We start from the raw sequence: 14,828 nt of genomic DNA on the forward strand, positions 1-14,828 counted from the left end.
GTTTTATTTCATTTCTCAACCCTCGAGTTTCACATCCCTTTCCAATTCTTCTCCCCATCCCTCTGGGATGCTTAGCTACTGGCTGGGGTTAAACCGTGAAAGAGGTTCAGCGAGGCTGGGCGACAGGCCCTGCGCTCGGGTCACGACAGCCCCGCGACGTCCGTACCCATAACGGCTCTGCTGCCCCGGGGCCGTTCCGTTTGGTACCGGTTTCTGGTGTGAGCAGCCACCGTGGCGCTGCCTGCCCGCCCCGGGGTCGCCTCGCTGCGCCGTTGCCGTTTGCCGGCAGGGGGCGGTAGAGCGGCGCGGTCCCGGAAGGCTGGGGGCGGGGCAGCGCGGCGGCCGGAAGTGGCGGCGGGCTACACCGGCGTGAGGGGTCCGTGCCGCCGCCATGGCGGAGCGCATCGAGCAGCGGCTGGAGGACCGCATCCCGGAGCTGGAGCAGCTGGAGCGGGTAGGGCTGTTCACGCGTCGGGAGATCAGGTGAGGTGGGCGGCCGCCGCGGAGGCGGGCGCCCGGCGAGGGGTGGCGGCACACGCAGCGGGGGCGCGATCTCTCCGCTGGCTGATTCCCCCGTCCCGCAGGGCCGTCCTGAGGAAAGCCTCGGCTCTGGAGTACAAAATACAGCGGAGAGCGCTTCGGAAGGAGGATTTCATCAACTATATTCAGGTAGGCTCTACTGACGAGCAGAGCGAGCCTAACTCACGTGGTAGGGCCAGCTCAGGAGTTATTTTGTAGTTACACACGTGGAAACCGGGCGGCTTCCCGAAGGCCTCTCCTCGCCTGGGCTCTTGTAAGCGGTTACGGGCTCAGGCTGTGTGTCAGGACCGACCAGAGCATGGGGCGGTTACGGGCTGAGGCTCTGTATCGATACACACCAGCGCATGAAGCGGTTGTTGGCTTACAATCAGTACACACCAGAGCATGAGGTGTAGCCAGGAGTTGGAGCCTTAGTTTGGGATGAGAGGGTCTCTCGTGACTTTTTCCTGTAGTTTCTCTAGGGATGCAGAGACCCCAGTTCCTTGATGTGATGTGGAGATTGTAGTTAAGCGTAATTAATTTTTTTGTGCTGTTAGAAGTTTGCCTTGTGTATTATGATTCTAGAGATAGGGGTTGCTAACAGCTCAAGTCTGAAATATGTTCAATACAAATACTCAAGCTTAATTTTAGTCAGCCTTAGAAATGTAGTGGTCTGGCCAAAAAATTATTGCTTGTGTTTTCCTGGATGTAATTTGTATTGTCCACCTGATTAGCTATAAAAAAAGCCTTGATCTGTATTTTTTTTTCCTTACTTGTCTTCTCATTTGCTTTTAATTTTTTTTTTCTCCCCGTTCTAGTATGAAATTAATCTGCTGGAACTGATCAAGAAGAGAAGAGCAGTAAGTTTATCAGTTCTTTAGAGTGCAGAATACTTAGGCTAAAATTTTTATTGCAATAAAATCAATGCTTTTTTCTCTCCTAGCGCATTGGATATTCATTCAAGAAGGATGAAATTGAGAACTCTATTCTGCATAGAGTCCATTGCCTCTTCAACCGTGCTACAGGAAAATGGAAAGTAAGTTTGCTTATTTGTACAGGTAGGTTGAAAAATGCCCTTTTGGTATGTAAAATTACCTGGATACCGTTGCCACCAAATACTTGCAGTAATACAGAATAATGTAGTAGAAAAATTAAGTGTATGTTTGCTCTTACAATTAGCAGTAGCCTAGAAGTGGATCATTCATAACGGATAGATGTATTTTGTATACAAATGATATTTTGTGCTTTCAAAATTGTTAGTCCTCAACTGTCTGGAACCACATATTGCAATGTGAGTTTGGTCTGACTCCTTACAAGGTCTAGAAACGGAATGAAAAGAACTTTCAGTGGCTTTGGGAAAAGATTGTCTTGATATACATTTCATGGTAAGATCTAAATGAGGTGCCTCAGGAACCATGACAGTGAGTTCTCTATTGAGTTCAGTGTAACGTAGATCTGATTGGAGAGGCTCAGAGTGTATGATGAGATGGAAGGGTTGGTTTTCTTTGGGTGTTTTGCAGGAATTTGAAGATCTGGGAAAAAAAGAAGGCAACTTGAGATTCAGAATTCCTTCTCTCTGCATGCCAAGTTGTTGTACCAAGGGCATATTTGCTTGTCAATGTGCAAGTGATTTTGTGCTTGTCTTACTGTATGGTTGATTCTTTCCCTCTTGCATTTCCGACAGGAAGATGTCCAGCTTTGGCTTTCACATGTTGCATTTTGCAAGCAGTGGGTGAGTTTTCAAGATGCTAATCTTAACCAGAGCTGTGATACTGGATTGGTGTTTATAATCAGGCATCTGGAACTTGAATTACAAGACAGGGTTACAAACTTTATTGCCCCATGTTGTCATACTGAAACGATTTTGATAGCATTATTGGAGCTGCCTGGGATTTTCACTGATACATATAAATGTAGAGTATGAGTCAGAATGAATTAGTATGAAGTTTGATGCTTGCAGGTGGTAAAGGTGAGGCTAATTGCACAGAATCTGGAGTAATGTTTGGTTTGGAGGAATGATAATATTGGTTATACCTTCTCTGGAATGAATGGATCACCTGTTTGTGAATTGTGATTTTGTTACAAACATGTCTTATAGTGGCAATGCTGAAAAGTGTAGTTTTGGCAGTTGTGTGCTTTGTAAACTTACCTGTGCAAGTCTTCACATTATTATTATTACCATGTGGTCATTGCCTTTCCTGTACTGAAGAAGGTGACCTTGTCATAGTAATGCAGGTGGCCAAATTAAAATGCAGTCTTTAACTCAAAAAAGTGTCTGTGAGACTATGGATTTGTGAGTTAGGTGACATTTGTGTTAGCTGTGTAGTTCAGAATGGTTTGAGTTAACTATGCTAATCTAGTCTGGTCACATTTAAAAGCTGGTCAGCATTGAATCTGAGAAACTTTCTACTGAAAATAAAGTAGCAGAGAAGTGTCTTTTCCAGTAGAATTGCATTACAAATTGTAACCGTTCATAATGAAACTTTGCTGGTGGCTCAATTTGGTACTAAAAACAAAACTTCTTTTACAGAATGCAAAACATCAGCTTAGTAAGGTGTTTTCTTCCATGTTGGCCATTCATCCCAATAAACCAGGTAAATAAAACAATGGTGAATGCTGCATAAATGACTCTATATATTGTATAGTGTTGGTTTAAGTTCTTGCAGATCTCTGTTTCAAGCTATTAGGGTAAAAGTTGCTACTCGCTTTGCTTTGCTTTGCTGCTACTTCGGAGAAAAGGGCTCTGACAGGGATTGTGCTGAGCAATCAAAAGGTGGTGTGAAATAGGAGTCCTCGGGGTTTGAGTGACCATTTCCCAGGTGGACTGGGGACTAGGTAGATGTTTCAGAGGTAGATCTTGAATACTCATGGCAGCTTTTTGGCTTTTGAAGATGACATTGTACATCATTGGATCTGTAGCTATACCAGATTAAACTTCCTGGATCTGCCTAGCTGGTTACATCTGTCCTTTAACTCAGTTTTATGTGGGAGATAATCAGTCTTATTCCATTGCTGAGATCATGGATTATGTTGGGGTGGGTACATCAAACAAAAACAACCTGTGCGTTCTGGAGAGTAGCTTCAGAATGGGTTCTCATGACCAACCACTTGCTTTGCCTTAAAATGAATTTATTTGTATCACCTGTTGCAGCACTGTGGATTATGGCAGCGAAATGGGAAATGGAGACACAACTCTCATCAGAAAGTGCTAGGCACTTGTTTCTTCGCGCTTTGCGCTTCCATCCAGAGTGCCCAAAACTTTATCAAGAAGTGAGTTCCTGGTTTTCTTCTACAACCAGTTACTTTATCAATGAGAGCAAATGAGTCCGGGATATTTCTCGTATCAGTCTGTGAAAACTGGAAAAAACTTGTTTTCTCATTAGTGGGGAAATGTCAGAAGGATTTAAAAAACCCCTGGAAACAAAAAAACTTAGTACTGGTAGCATTTTTCAGTTGTTTAGCAAACACTGTGTGTGTTTATGTGAAATGAGGTTTTTACACTGTTCAAAGAGAAATGTGTCAGAATTCCCTTTTAAAGTACTGTAAGCTCTGTTAGGACATCGTTCTATGGATTAGATCTGGCATTCCAAGCCTTTGCTAGGAAACATGGTTTTCTTTGAGGACAAGTTAAGGTTTAAAGAATGACTAGGGAGTGGTAATTTCTACATGTGGGAAACTCCTGAGTAAATATGTAGGGCAGATAGCTGTTACGGACACACTTTTAAAAACCAAGGCACTCAGACATACATAGGATGTTGGCCAGGTCCTGATTTGTAGCTCTTCAGGTAGTTTGTTTTACCACGTTTGTGGACTTAGATTATTCCTACCCCCACAATCATTTCATTTTATTCTCTCTTCTGCAGTATTTCAGAATGGAGCTGATGCATGCTGAAAAACAGAGGAAGGAAAAGAAAGAATTTGAACGAGCAAAGATGGACTTGGTAGGTCAGCTAAACTTACTGAAGAGTTATTGTCTGCTTGTGTATCACACATCTGAATGCACAGTTTCAAGGGATCTGTAGCAATGGTTTGTTTGACAGCAGGTTAGAGAAAGTTTTTGTATATGTCCTGTGTCAATTTTTTCAAGTGTTTGCGTCAAGAGATGCTCAGCTCAAATACTTCATACATTGATTTTTCTTTACAATTGTAAAGTCTTTTGTTACATCCCCCAGTTTGAAAGTTAGTAATACTGCTTCTTATTTCTTTATAGTTGACTTGTACAAATTAGATAGATTTGGGTGAAGCAAAACATTAATACCATCTTCTGATGTCTTGTCAATGTTTCCAAAAATGGTAGCTGAGAAAGGAAGACATTTTAACGATACTCTGCTTGATAATTGCAGGGGGAATTCAATTATTCTGAAGAGATTCTTAATGGGGAAATGGCTCGCATAATCTACAGAGATGCTGCTCAGAAAATTAAAGGTGATTTAACATTTTTTGTACTTACTTACTAGGAAAGCTGTCACCTTTAACTCCGCTCTCCAGTAGGTAATACAGATAGACTTAACTCCAGCGTACATACTAAGATACGTTTTCGAATATAACATTTCTTCAGTAGAACCTAGATAATGCTGAAGTATAAATAGTGCTGATAGTTCTGTTTTTCATAACTTTTCTGCTGGCTGACACCTCTTCCAGTACAGCAGCTTTTGGGCTGAAGTGGCACAGGTGCTGGGCTTACAGTTTCAAGACTTTTTTGTTTAAAAAACCACAGTGGGAGGACAGTTCAGAATTACACACCTTTTTTGCTTTGTCTACTGAACATTAGATCACAACTAATTAGCTAGTACTACTGACAAAGAAGTAAGAATTCAGACTAATAATAAAGCAGATTATATTAACCAGGCTTGGTAAATTCACCCATTTTATTGAGTGAATTGGGTAAAATAATAAAGTAGTAGCAGGTATCTTTGGTAAACCATGATCGATGAGGATATTTTGGAAGACAATCGTCAAAATACAACAGCAGCATTGAAAAGTAGTGGGTGGAAAAGGACATAAGAGGAAATTACAGGTATTTAAATACCTGGAGAAATATCCTGAATAAATAGGCATACAAATGATTTGTAAGCACCTAAAAATAAAGAGGTGAGTAATGTCTGATAGGGATTCACAATGAACTAATTATGTCAAGTCATGTCACTTAGCATTTTCAAAGATAAGTTGTGGAGATACAAGATGGAGGGACATAACTACTTGATGTATACCATGTGCGGCTTTGGAGAGGTCTGTCTTGGGTGCGGACCCTTCTGTATTTTCATGGCAGAGTCAAATGAAGGAGTAGAGGAGGCGGTGATTACATTTGCGAGTGGAACCGTGCTGGAAGGATCTGTAAGCGTGTCAGGACAGGCCTAGTTCATCACTTTGGAGTCTGGAATGTCCTGTCTCTCATGGCCTTCTTTTGTAACTGCCTAACATGGAAGTCGTAAAGAATATAGTCAGGCAAGCAACAAGTCAGGAAAGAAAAGGCTATCTATCTAGACAGTTAAATGTTATCTGTGTCTTGACAAAAGCTTGCAAAGATACAGAAATTTGGTGTGTAATGGATATAATACTCCACTTGATAGGGTTATTCTTCTTCTCCTGAAATGTAGGTGTTGAATTCCATCTGGCTGTACTTTCTATTGCAAAGCTCTTTGATTTTACTGAAGATTTGCAAAAAGAAATTCTTGAAAGGTGAGGTTGTTTTTTGTTTTGGTGGGTTTTTTTAAAATTATTTTGTTTTGTAAAAAACATGTTCTCATAACTTCTCTAATTTATAGTGGGTTGACAGGTTAACAACCAAAGGCTGTTCCTCTAGGGAAAAAGAATGTTAAGGTGTATGGGAAATCCCTGAAAAACAGAACATGAGGCAAGCATGCTCTTTTAGAAAGATACTTGTAACTTCAGAAAAAGCTTTGAGAAACTGCTAAGAAAAATTTAGATAAAATATAGTTGTTGCTGAATAATTGCTACACTTAGTTTCCATAAATTTACTGCAGGAACCATGTATTTTGCTAGTGTATTTTGTGGTTCTTTTGCATCGTTGTGGTGTAACTTCAGGCAGTAATTAAGGATCATGCAGCTGCTCACTCACTCCCCCTTGTCCCCCCCTGGTGGGATGGGGAGGAGGATTGGGGGGAAAAAGGTAAAAACTTGTGGGTTGAGAAAAGAACAATTTAATAGGAAAAAGGTAAAAACGTGTGGGTTGAGGAAAGAACAATTTAATAATTGAAGTAAAGAAAATATAATAATAATACCTTTCATTAAAAGGAGAGAGAGGAATTAAACCCAAAGGGGAAAAAAAACCAAACAAGTGATGCACAATACAGTTGCTTACCACCCACTGACTGATGTCCAACCTGTCCCTGAGCAGTGGTCAGTGGCCCCTGGCCAACTCCCCCCAGTTTATATACCCATCATGATGTTCTATGATGTGAAATATCCCTTTGGCTGTGGGTCAGCTGTCTTGCTGGACAGCTTGCCCTCCCTCCCTGCTGCTTGTGCACCTGCTTGCTGGCAGAGCATGGGAAACTTGAAAAGTCCTTGATTTAGAGTAAGCGTTAATTAGCAACCACATCAGTGTGGTATCAACATTATTTTCATACTAAATCCAAAACACAGATTTGCAATCAGTTACTAAGAAGAAAATTAACTCTACCCCAGCTGAAACCAGGACATAGATCTTTAGCTTCTTCAGTTGTTCCTCTCTCATAAGAAAGGTCTCTTGAAAGCTTCCTATCTAGTTCATGCTATTACTGGAGAATATCCATATTAAATAAAAAACCAAAATAAGCTAATACTTTTTCATTTGTGGAAAGGTAAGATGTTTTTTCTCTGGCATTTGAGTACTCTGAAATTAAGTACATTTCTATACCAATATAACCCTTCTAAACATGTCTACAAGGGAAGAATGGTAGTTGAGGACTGTTACAGACATAGTGTGTTTAGTTTGCAGACCAAGTATGCTGATGATCCTCTTACATGGGATTACATGGCCCGTCGTGAGCTGGAGCTGGGGTCCCTGAAGTCCACAAAACACACCACAAAACAGATGAAAGTATCTGAAATGGCCCAGAGAGAGGAACGGTGCTGTGCAGTCTTTGAAGAGGCTGTGAGAGCAGTCCCAACAGGTGACAAGTTCTGCCTGCGTTGTAGCATTTTTTTCCTGGTACTTTAGCATACTGTATACTGTGAAAGGTTTGAAGTAGGTGTTGGCAGGCTCTACTGTACGTAAAAGAAAGCAAGCCATTTTTAGATGCTACCTTTTGGGGATCTATTTTATGTGTTAATGGGGTTATTTTCCAGTGCATTCTTGCTTTTGAACGAGCTGCTCAACCGAAAGTGCTTTTTGTTTGCTTTTATTAATGTGACTTAACCAATGAGGAGAATTAGAAGCCCACAGATGAACAAAAGTTTGGGAGTTGTAAATAGAGAAAATTTCCGAAATAAAGGAAACCTGTAGAGCTCAAGTATATTGCTAGTTAGCTGTGAGTAAGCAATGTTTTGAGTTGCCAGTGGAGTGGATACCCAACATCTGGCATTGTCCTTATTCTCAAAGGAAGCTATCAAGGGGCTGTTGGTGAAGCAGACTCAAACTTGCTGCTTATATAGCCTTTGAAGTCATAGAATCATAGAATGGTTTGGGTCGGAACTGACCTTTAAAAGGTCATTTAGTCCACCCCCCTGCAATGAGCAGGGACATCTTTAGCTAGATCAGGTTGCTCAGAATCCCATACAACCTTGAATGTTCCCAGGGCTGAAGCATCTACCACCTCTCTGGGTGAAATGTTCCAGTGTCCCATCACCCTCCTAAAAAAATTCATCCTTATACGTGGTCTGAATCTGCCCTCCCTTAGTTTGAAACCACTATTCCTTGTCCTGTCTCTACAGGCCCTACTAAAAAGTCTGTCCCCATCTTTCTTATAAGCCCCCTTTAAGTATTGAGAAGCCACGATAAGGTCTCCCCGGAGCCTTCTCTTCTCCAGGCTGAACAACCTCAAGTCTCAGCCTGTCCTCATAGAAGAGCTATTCCATCAGTCTGATTTTGTGGCCCTAAAGTCAGGCAAAGAAGGATTTTCTCAGTTGCCTGTGAGTGTCCTTACTCTTGCAGGCCCTTTGAGAAGTGCAGGCACAGGGTGCACTGAGCATTAGTGACAGCATGCACTGAAACTTCAGCTGAACTAAGCTTGATGCTCGTTACTAGAGTAGCTGTCTGCAGTTTGTATCAGGAAGTAATTTTTAAATGTTATAAATGTAGGGCCTATTTTATAATACAGCATTTTAAAACAAAATAGGCATTAACCGTTAGTGCTTGGATTCTCTTATTCCTTAAAGATTAATATTTGTGCTTACTCTTGTAATTCTATGAAGTGTGATATTATGCCTTTGATTCTACAGAGGACATGTGGAAATGCTACATCACCTTTTGCTTAGAGAGATACAACAGGAAAACCAACAGTGAAGAATTAAAGCAAAAGGTAAAAGCTGATTTGGAAATCATAGTAACAAGTCATCTGTATCTTAACTCACTTCTGTAATGCATCAGACAAGAACCAAATATGTTTTGACATTTTATCAGAAGTACCTGTGGGCGTCATTAGCCTTCATCTAAGGGGATCACTTTGACTGTCAAGTTCACATGTGGCCTGCTGGAACATGAATAACTTGGGCATAAACCAGCCTTGTCAGTCCTGCAAACCTGTGCTTGTTTAAAGAAAGCGATGAATTAAAATGACTTTTGCAAATAAGTCTGAGCCGTGTGGTGCTGGCACGTGGGCATCTGCATCTGTGCTTGGTATGACTGACTTAACTAATTATCCTGTGCAGTTTGGTTCCCTTTTAATACAGTAAAAGAGCATTGTGATGTTGTTTTTTGTTCCTTAAGGAACAGATGTAATTCAAATGTTCAAATTTCCCCTTTATCTTGGAATGTATGCAGGTACCTAAAGTATTTAAGTTACTTGTACTGAATTTCAGTGACATGTTGATACACTAATCCGCCGGGCTTCTTGTAATGCTGGGATCTGATATGTGCAGGAATAATGCTTGTTTTCTTTACTTTTTCTTCTCTGTTGGTTCTAGAGGCTGGAGAGGACACTTAGTGTGTTCAACAAAACCCATGAATCCAGTTTGCTGCCAGAAGCTCTCTATAAACAGTGGGTAAGAGTTGACAGAAATACAGATTGTGAGACTGTCCTGCATTGCTTGCATGCCTATCTTCACATTTTGAGTAGATAGAAAAGCAGGTAATACTGTCTTCAACACCTTGCTTTTTAACAAATCTACTACAAATCTCTTGTGGTGATTAGCTGTGTCTGCTGGGTTTTAGCTTCAACTGTTACTGGAGTCCAATCTCCCTGAGGAGGCTACGGAGCTGGCAGAAGCTGCAACTGAGCGCTTCCGCCTGTCAGTGGAAACATGGCAGATGAGGCTGCAGGTGCTGATCCAACTGAAGAGTGATGATGTGACCCAGTGTTTTGAAGAAGCGCTTAAGCACGTCAAATCTAAGGTCTGTGCTGGACTTGCATGCATTAGTTTTGGGCTGGAAACCTCTGATATTTCATAGAATCATAGAATGGTTTGGATAGGGAGGGACCTTAAAGGTGATCTTCTAGTCCAGTCCCCCTGCCTTGGGCAGCGGCACTTTCCAGTAGACCAGGTTGCTCAAAGCCACATCCAACCTGGGCTTGAACACTGCCAGGGATGGGGCCTTCCACAGCTTCTCTGGGAAACTTGTTCCGGTGTTTTTATTTGTTTTATTTTTTTTATTTTCCAGTGTATTTATTTGAGGTGTTTTTTTTTCCTTTACAAGGCATTCAAAGTCCCTAACCATTTTAAAAGTAAAAAATAATAACTTGACATTTCACATGCATGTTGCATTCAGGAGCATTTGGGAATTGTAAATTCACTTCAAATTAACAGTTTTAAAGTCTGAATGGCTCACAGGTGACATTTTGTGTACTCTTCTAGCAGTCAGGTGTCTCCTGTTCTTCACTGTCCTGATACAGTTTGTCTGTGTGGTATTTCAAGCCTTGAGTTAGCTATGTGCTTTCTTCCTGTTCCATTTCAAACTGTGGGCATGAGGAGTGAGGAGAGGAAACAAGGAGGTGATTGTTTCTTTCCTCCTTGTTCTTGGAAGTTCCCTTTGCATTGGAGTGTTTGGTGACGCAGAACTACTTCTCTGTCATCCCTTGCAACGTGTCTTGCAGTTATCCAGCTAAGCAGTATTTGTCCTGTGAGGAAGGAAACAAGAAGTGATTTTAATGTTCAATCTGAAGTTGTCTTTCTAAGAGCTATGTCTAAAGGACTTTTTTTACAGCAGCTGTAATACAGAACCCGGTGGATGTGTGCTGTTCCTGTAAATCAGAATCCCTGTATTTCAGTCATTGGATTTATCTGCTCACCTTACAGGGCAGTTTGCCATTGTGGATCCTCTGGGTGGAATGGAGTGAAGGCACAAACAGCAAGGAAGACACAGAAGCTCTCTACCAGGTACTTAGCTAATAGAAATCTACTTTTTATGACAGCATTTAAATAAACAGGAACAATGTGTGTGGATGGAACATGTAACAAATGGTTTATACTGCAGTTCTTTCATGGATGCATTGATATCAAAGAATTTCAAGTAGAACTCTGTACGATACCAAAATTCAGTTGGATATGGGCTCATCAGCACAAACGTTGTCCCCATGCTTCTAAGACATGTAGATGTTTGTAAGCGCAACCAGTGTTGGACTCTTGCTGTTCTTTTACTTTGTGGTCTAGAACTTTTGCTCCGTTTTCAGATGCCTGTCTGAACATAGAAAAGTGTTTTTTCTATCTGTATAAACATCAGCCTCGTTACAGAAAACTCAAGGACAAACTGGGACTTTAATCTCTGTAAATTCTTGAAATAGCTTAGGGAAAAATGTTTCCTCTTTGCCTGGCATGTTGGGTTGTGGGTTTTTTTCCTCCCTGTTTACAACATAAACCATCTATTTCAGGTGGAAGCTTGAATTCAGTTGTTTGTAGAGCATTGTGAAACCCTCCACCTGAAGGATGTTAGGGAAATGCCATTTACCAGCTGTATGAAGTAGTGGAAGAGACACGTATTTTAGGTTACAACTAATATTTTAATTTGAAAAATACTGGATGTGTTACCTAATGCTGTCTTTCAGACACCCTTTGGGATGCTTTTTTCCAGTACTGTGTCTCACTTATGAGATCTACTTTATGTCAGATGCCTAATTAGGGAGAAGGTAGTATTTGATTTCTTCTCCCTTGTTGCCTTTTAATTGTAGCTTATGTGGTTGGTTTGTTTTTTGGTTTTTCCCTTTTAAACTTGCAGAGATCCTTACATGCCACAACTCCTGCTGAATCTGTGACTATGAAAGAAATGTATCTTGACTGGACTTACAGAAATGGCGGTTATAAGAAAGTTAAGAGAGCCTTTACCAGGTGACAAATAAAACCTTCAAACCAGGTTGTTCTAGGGTGTATGTTAAAAGGCTTGAAGTCTAAAGTTAATTAGGTTTTTATTACAGGCTGTGTGAAAATCGTCCATTTTCACTTGACTTCTTCAGGAAGATGATCCAAATAGAAAAGGAGCAAGTAAGTTGTTGAATATCCAATTACTGCCTTGTATTAGTAAAATACACCGCAAACTTTGGATTTAAATAGGAAACAGAGGGCTTATGAGTAGCGTCCTTAGTTTGTGATGAGTTCATATTTGTCTTCTATGTCTAGCATGTAACACAAAACCAAGTTCCATGGTAACTAATCTTTGGCAGTGTGCGTGTGCGCGTGTAATTACCATGACTCTCTCTCTTTGTAAGAAACTAATCAAGCTGCAGATTCGCTTCTGTACAAAATAAATGGCCTTTTAATACCTTCCTTTGTTAGGAATCCTGCAAAATGCTTCATTTGAGAGAATACTATGAACGTGCCTTGAGAGAGTTTGGTTCAACAGATTCTGGTAAGAGGATTTATTTACTTATTTATTCATTCATTCATTCCTGCCTCTTTTATTTCCATCCATTTCAAAAGGTAGCTGTTTGTTCTGTCCTTGTGATTGCTGTCATGCAGCGTGGAGCTTATTTCTTCTGTGCTGTTAAGTGCATGACACTTTGGAGCGACCCTTCACTTTCAGTCCAGGGTTGTTGTTCACAGTGGGGTGGCTTCAGCTGAACTACTAGCAAATAAGGTTTTGACATTGGCGTAAGAAATGTGTATCACCTTTTATTTGGGTTTGTCAACAGTATGGAGCTATGTTTTTATAATCAAGATTACTGCAGTATTCCTTTTAAGAAAGTAAACAGGTCAATATTGCTGCATTATTTCTTAAGACATCACTGTTCCAACTGGGAATAGAACCCAGGCTTTTGGTCCTCAAGGGGCAGATGGTTGTAATTTCACAAAGTAAGCCTTAGTGCATTAACATCAAGGACACTTACAAAAAGAGAGTTACTAGGTTAGCTTTGGAATATTTGTTAAGTAATATCCAATCAAAATCTAACGCCAGAATTTCTGTGTTTCTTTTTAAGATCTCTGGCTGGATTATATCAAAGAGGAGCTAAGTCATCCCCAAGGCAAACCAGAAAACTGTGGGAACATTCACTGGAGAGCTATGAAGATGTTACAGGGAGACTTGGTGGAAGACTTTGTTTCCAAATACACTTTATTGCAAACAGGACATTTATGAAAAACTATAGTTACAACATGACTGTGCTTTTTTTTTTTCATTCCTCTGTGCAAAGGTAAATAAGTTTCTGGGTCTTATTAAAGTCTGCCGCCTTTACATTCATGTATATGTGGAAAAAAAGAATAATCTACCCTATTGCAGTTGTTTCTAGTATTGCTTCTGCCAGGAGCAAGTTCAAGTGCACAGTTACAAGAGAAAGCAGAGGCTTCTCTGAGGGTGTTCTTCCTTGAGACTTCTGAGAGCAAACTCTTCCACCTGCCTAATCATTCAGATGGAATAGTCATCATGCATCAGCTTTAACACTCTGGAGAGCTAATATTACAGCACATAAATGCAAAAAAACCTCCAACCCTATGGAAACTACACCTGTGGGAGATCTTTTTATCTTACTAAGTTGAATAATGCAAAGTGGAACACTGGAGAAACAATCTCTAAAATTATGGCATTTATTGCTTCCTCGCCTTGAAGACATCTGTAATCCTTTTTTCAAAAACAGAAGCAACCTCTGCAACCACCTTGGTGTTTGCATCCTAACCTGTAATTCTGAGTGACTGAAATGTAGAGGGGAGCTGAAATTGGTTACAAATGTCCCTCATGTGACAGTATAAAGTTCTGATCTACACTTCATGTCCACAATGCTTGAGAAATGGGTAACAGGTTTTTGAGACAGTACTGTCTTTGGCTGTTTGCAGAGCTGTGTTTTCCTGTTTCAGACCCATTAAATCAGCATAAATGCTATCCTTAGACCAGTAGAAGATACCCAGGGGAGAGTACAGGAACGTGCATCAGTAATTCCTTTATCTCATTTCCCAGTGACTGGTGGCATAATGACAATACAGAGAAATATTTAACATTTTTTCACACAAGTAGAAACTGCAGCTTCTCTCAAGCAATGAATTCCAGTAACTTTTGAGTAGCTGGAAGCAAGGTTTGGAGCAACAGCCTCTTACGACTGCTCCGGTGACATCTGAAGCTCCATCTTTCCTAAGCTTTTAGCCAGGCCCTTTTCAACCTCCCCACCAGTCCAGCTGTCTTGTGTCTGGCATCACTCCAGCAATCACTCCTCTCCTACTCTGTCTGCCCTTTATTACATTGCTCCCTTCACCTGAACCCCTTGCCTTGCTTCTTCAGTTGCACAACCGAAAGCTTTGAAGTGCAGTTTGGGGACTGGGGGGGGGGAAGGCGATGTCCAGCAAAACCGGTAACTGCTAACTGCTGTTTCTGAAAGTCTGCCCTTTTTCTTTACCTGCTGTGTGTTCCTTGCAGAACGCTGCCACTCACCTGCCTACCTGCAGCACCTTTGAGCCATAAGCACTTCCTACAAGCAGGTTTGCTCCTGGAGCACCTGCAGCTGTGTTCAGCACCAGCACTCCGCACCCTTCAGGCAGGAGGCCCAATGCAGGTGCTTTGCATCTGGCAAGATTAAAAAGCCACACAGCCTAGAGAGGCACTGATATTTTATTTGCAACTGTATAAGCGTAAAAGTGTTTTCTTATAGCTGTTCTGTCTATACTTCTCCTTTTTTCTCCACTTGTTTTAATGGCCTGTTCCTGCCCTGCGGCCGGCCTGCTTCCCCTCGATGGGCGCCATTTCCACCGGCGGGGGAGAGGTTATGAGGCGGGGGCCGCGGGGGCTGAGGGGTGCG

The 14,828-nt window shown here is 41.3% G+C and overlaps 1 protein-coding gene across 1 annotated transcript; it reads left to right on the plus strand.

Moving 5' to 3' along the window:
* The first annotated feature begins 323 nt into the window (after positions 1-323).
* UTP6 (UTP6 small subunit processome component) lies at positions 324-13,318 on the plus strand. Its single transcript, XM_056334295.1, has 19 exons — positions 324-483; positions 585-669; positions 1,338-1,379; positions 1,463-1,555; positions 2,204-2,251; positions 3,050-3,113; positions 3,671-3,789; positions 4,383-4,460; positions 4,863-4,944; positions 6,117-6,198; positions 7,453-7,634; positions 8,902-8,981; positions 9,586-9,663; positions 9,833-10,012; positions 10,915-10,995; positions 11,831-11,940; positions 12,027-12,093; positions 12,385-12,457; positions 13,026-13,318. Exons 1-19 carry the CDS (start codon positions 392-394, stop codon positions 13,181-13,183), a joined length of 1,794 nt encoding a protein of 597 aa, XP_056190270.1. The 5' UTR covers positions 324-391; the 3' UTR covers positions 13,184-13,318.
* Positions 13,319-14,828: the final 1,510 nt, after the last annotated feature.

The sequence above is a fragment of the Falco biarmicus genome, chromosome 1 (assembly GCF_023638135.1).
Source record: "Falco biarmicus isolate bFalBia1 chromosome 1, bFalBia1.pri, whole genome shotgun sequence".
NCBI classification, from domain to species: domain Eukaryota; kingdom Metazoa; phylum Chordata; class Aves; order Falconiformes; family Falconidae; genus Falco; species Falco biarmicus.

Coding starts and splice junctions, on each gene's coding strand:
- UTP6 (XM_056334295.1), top strand. CDS start 392: ATGGCGGAGCGCATCGAGCAGCGGCTGGAGGACCGCATCCCGGAGCTG. Junction 4,461..4,862: donor AACGAGCAAAGATGGACTTG/GTAGGTCAGCTA, acceptor TGATAATTGCAG/GGGGAATTCAATTATTCTGA. Junction 7,635..8,901: donor TGTGAGAGCAGTCCCAACAG/GTGACAAGTTCT, acceptor TTGATTCTACAG/AGGACATGTGGAAATGCTAC.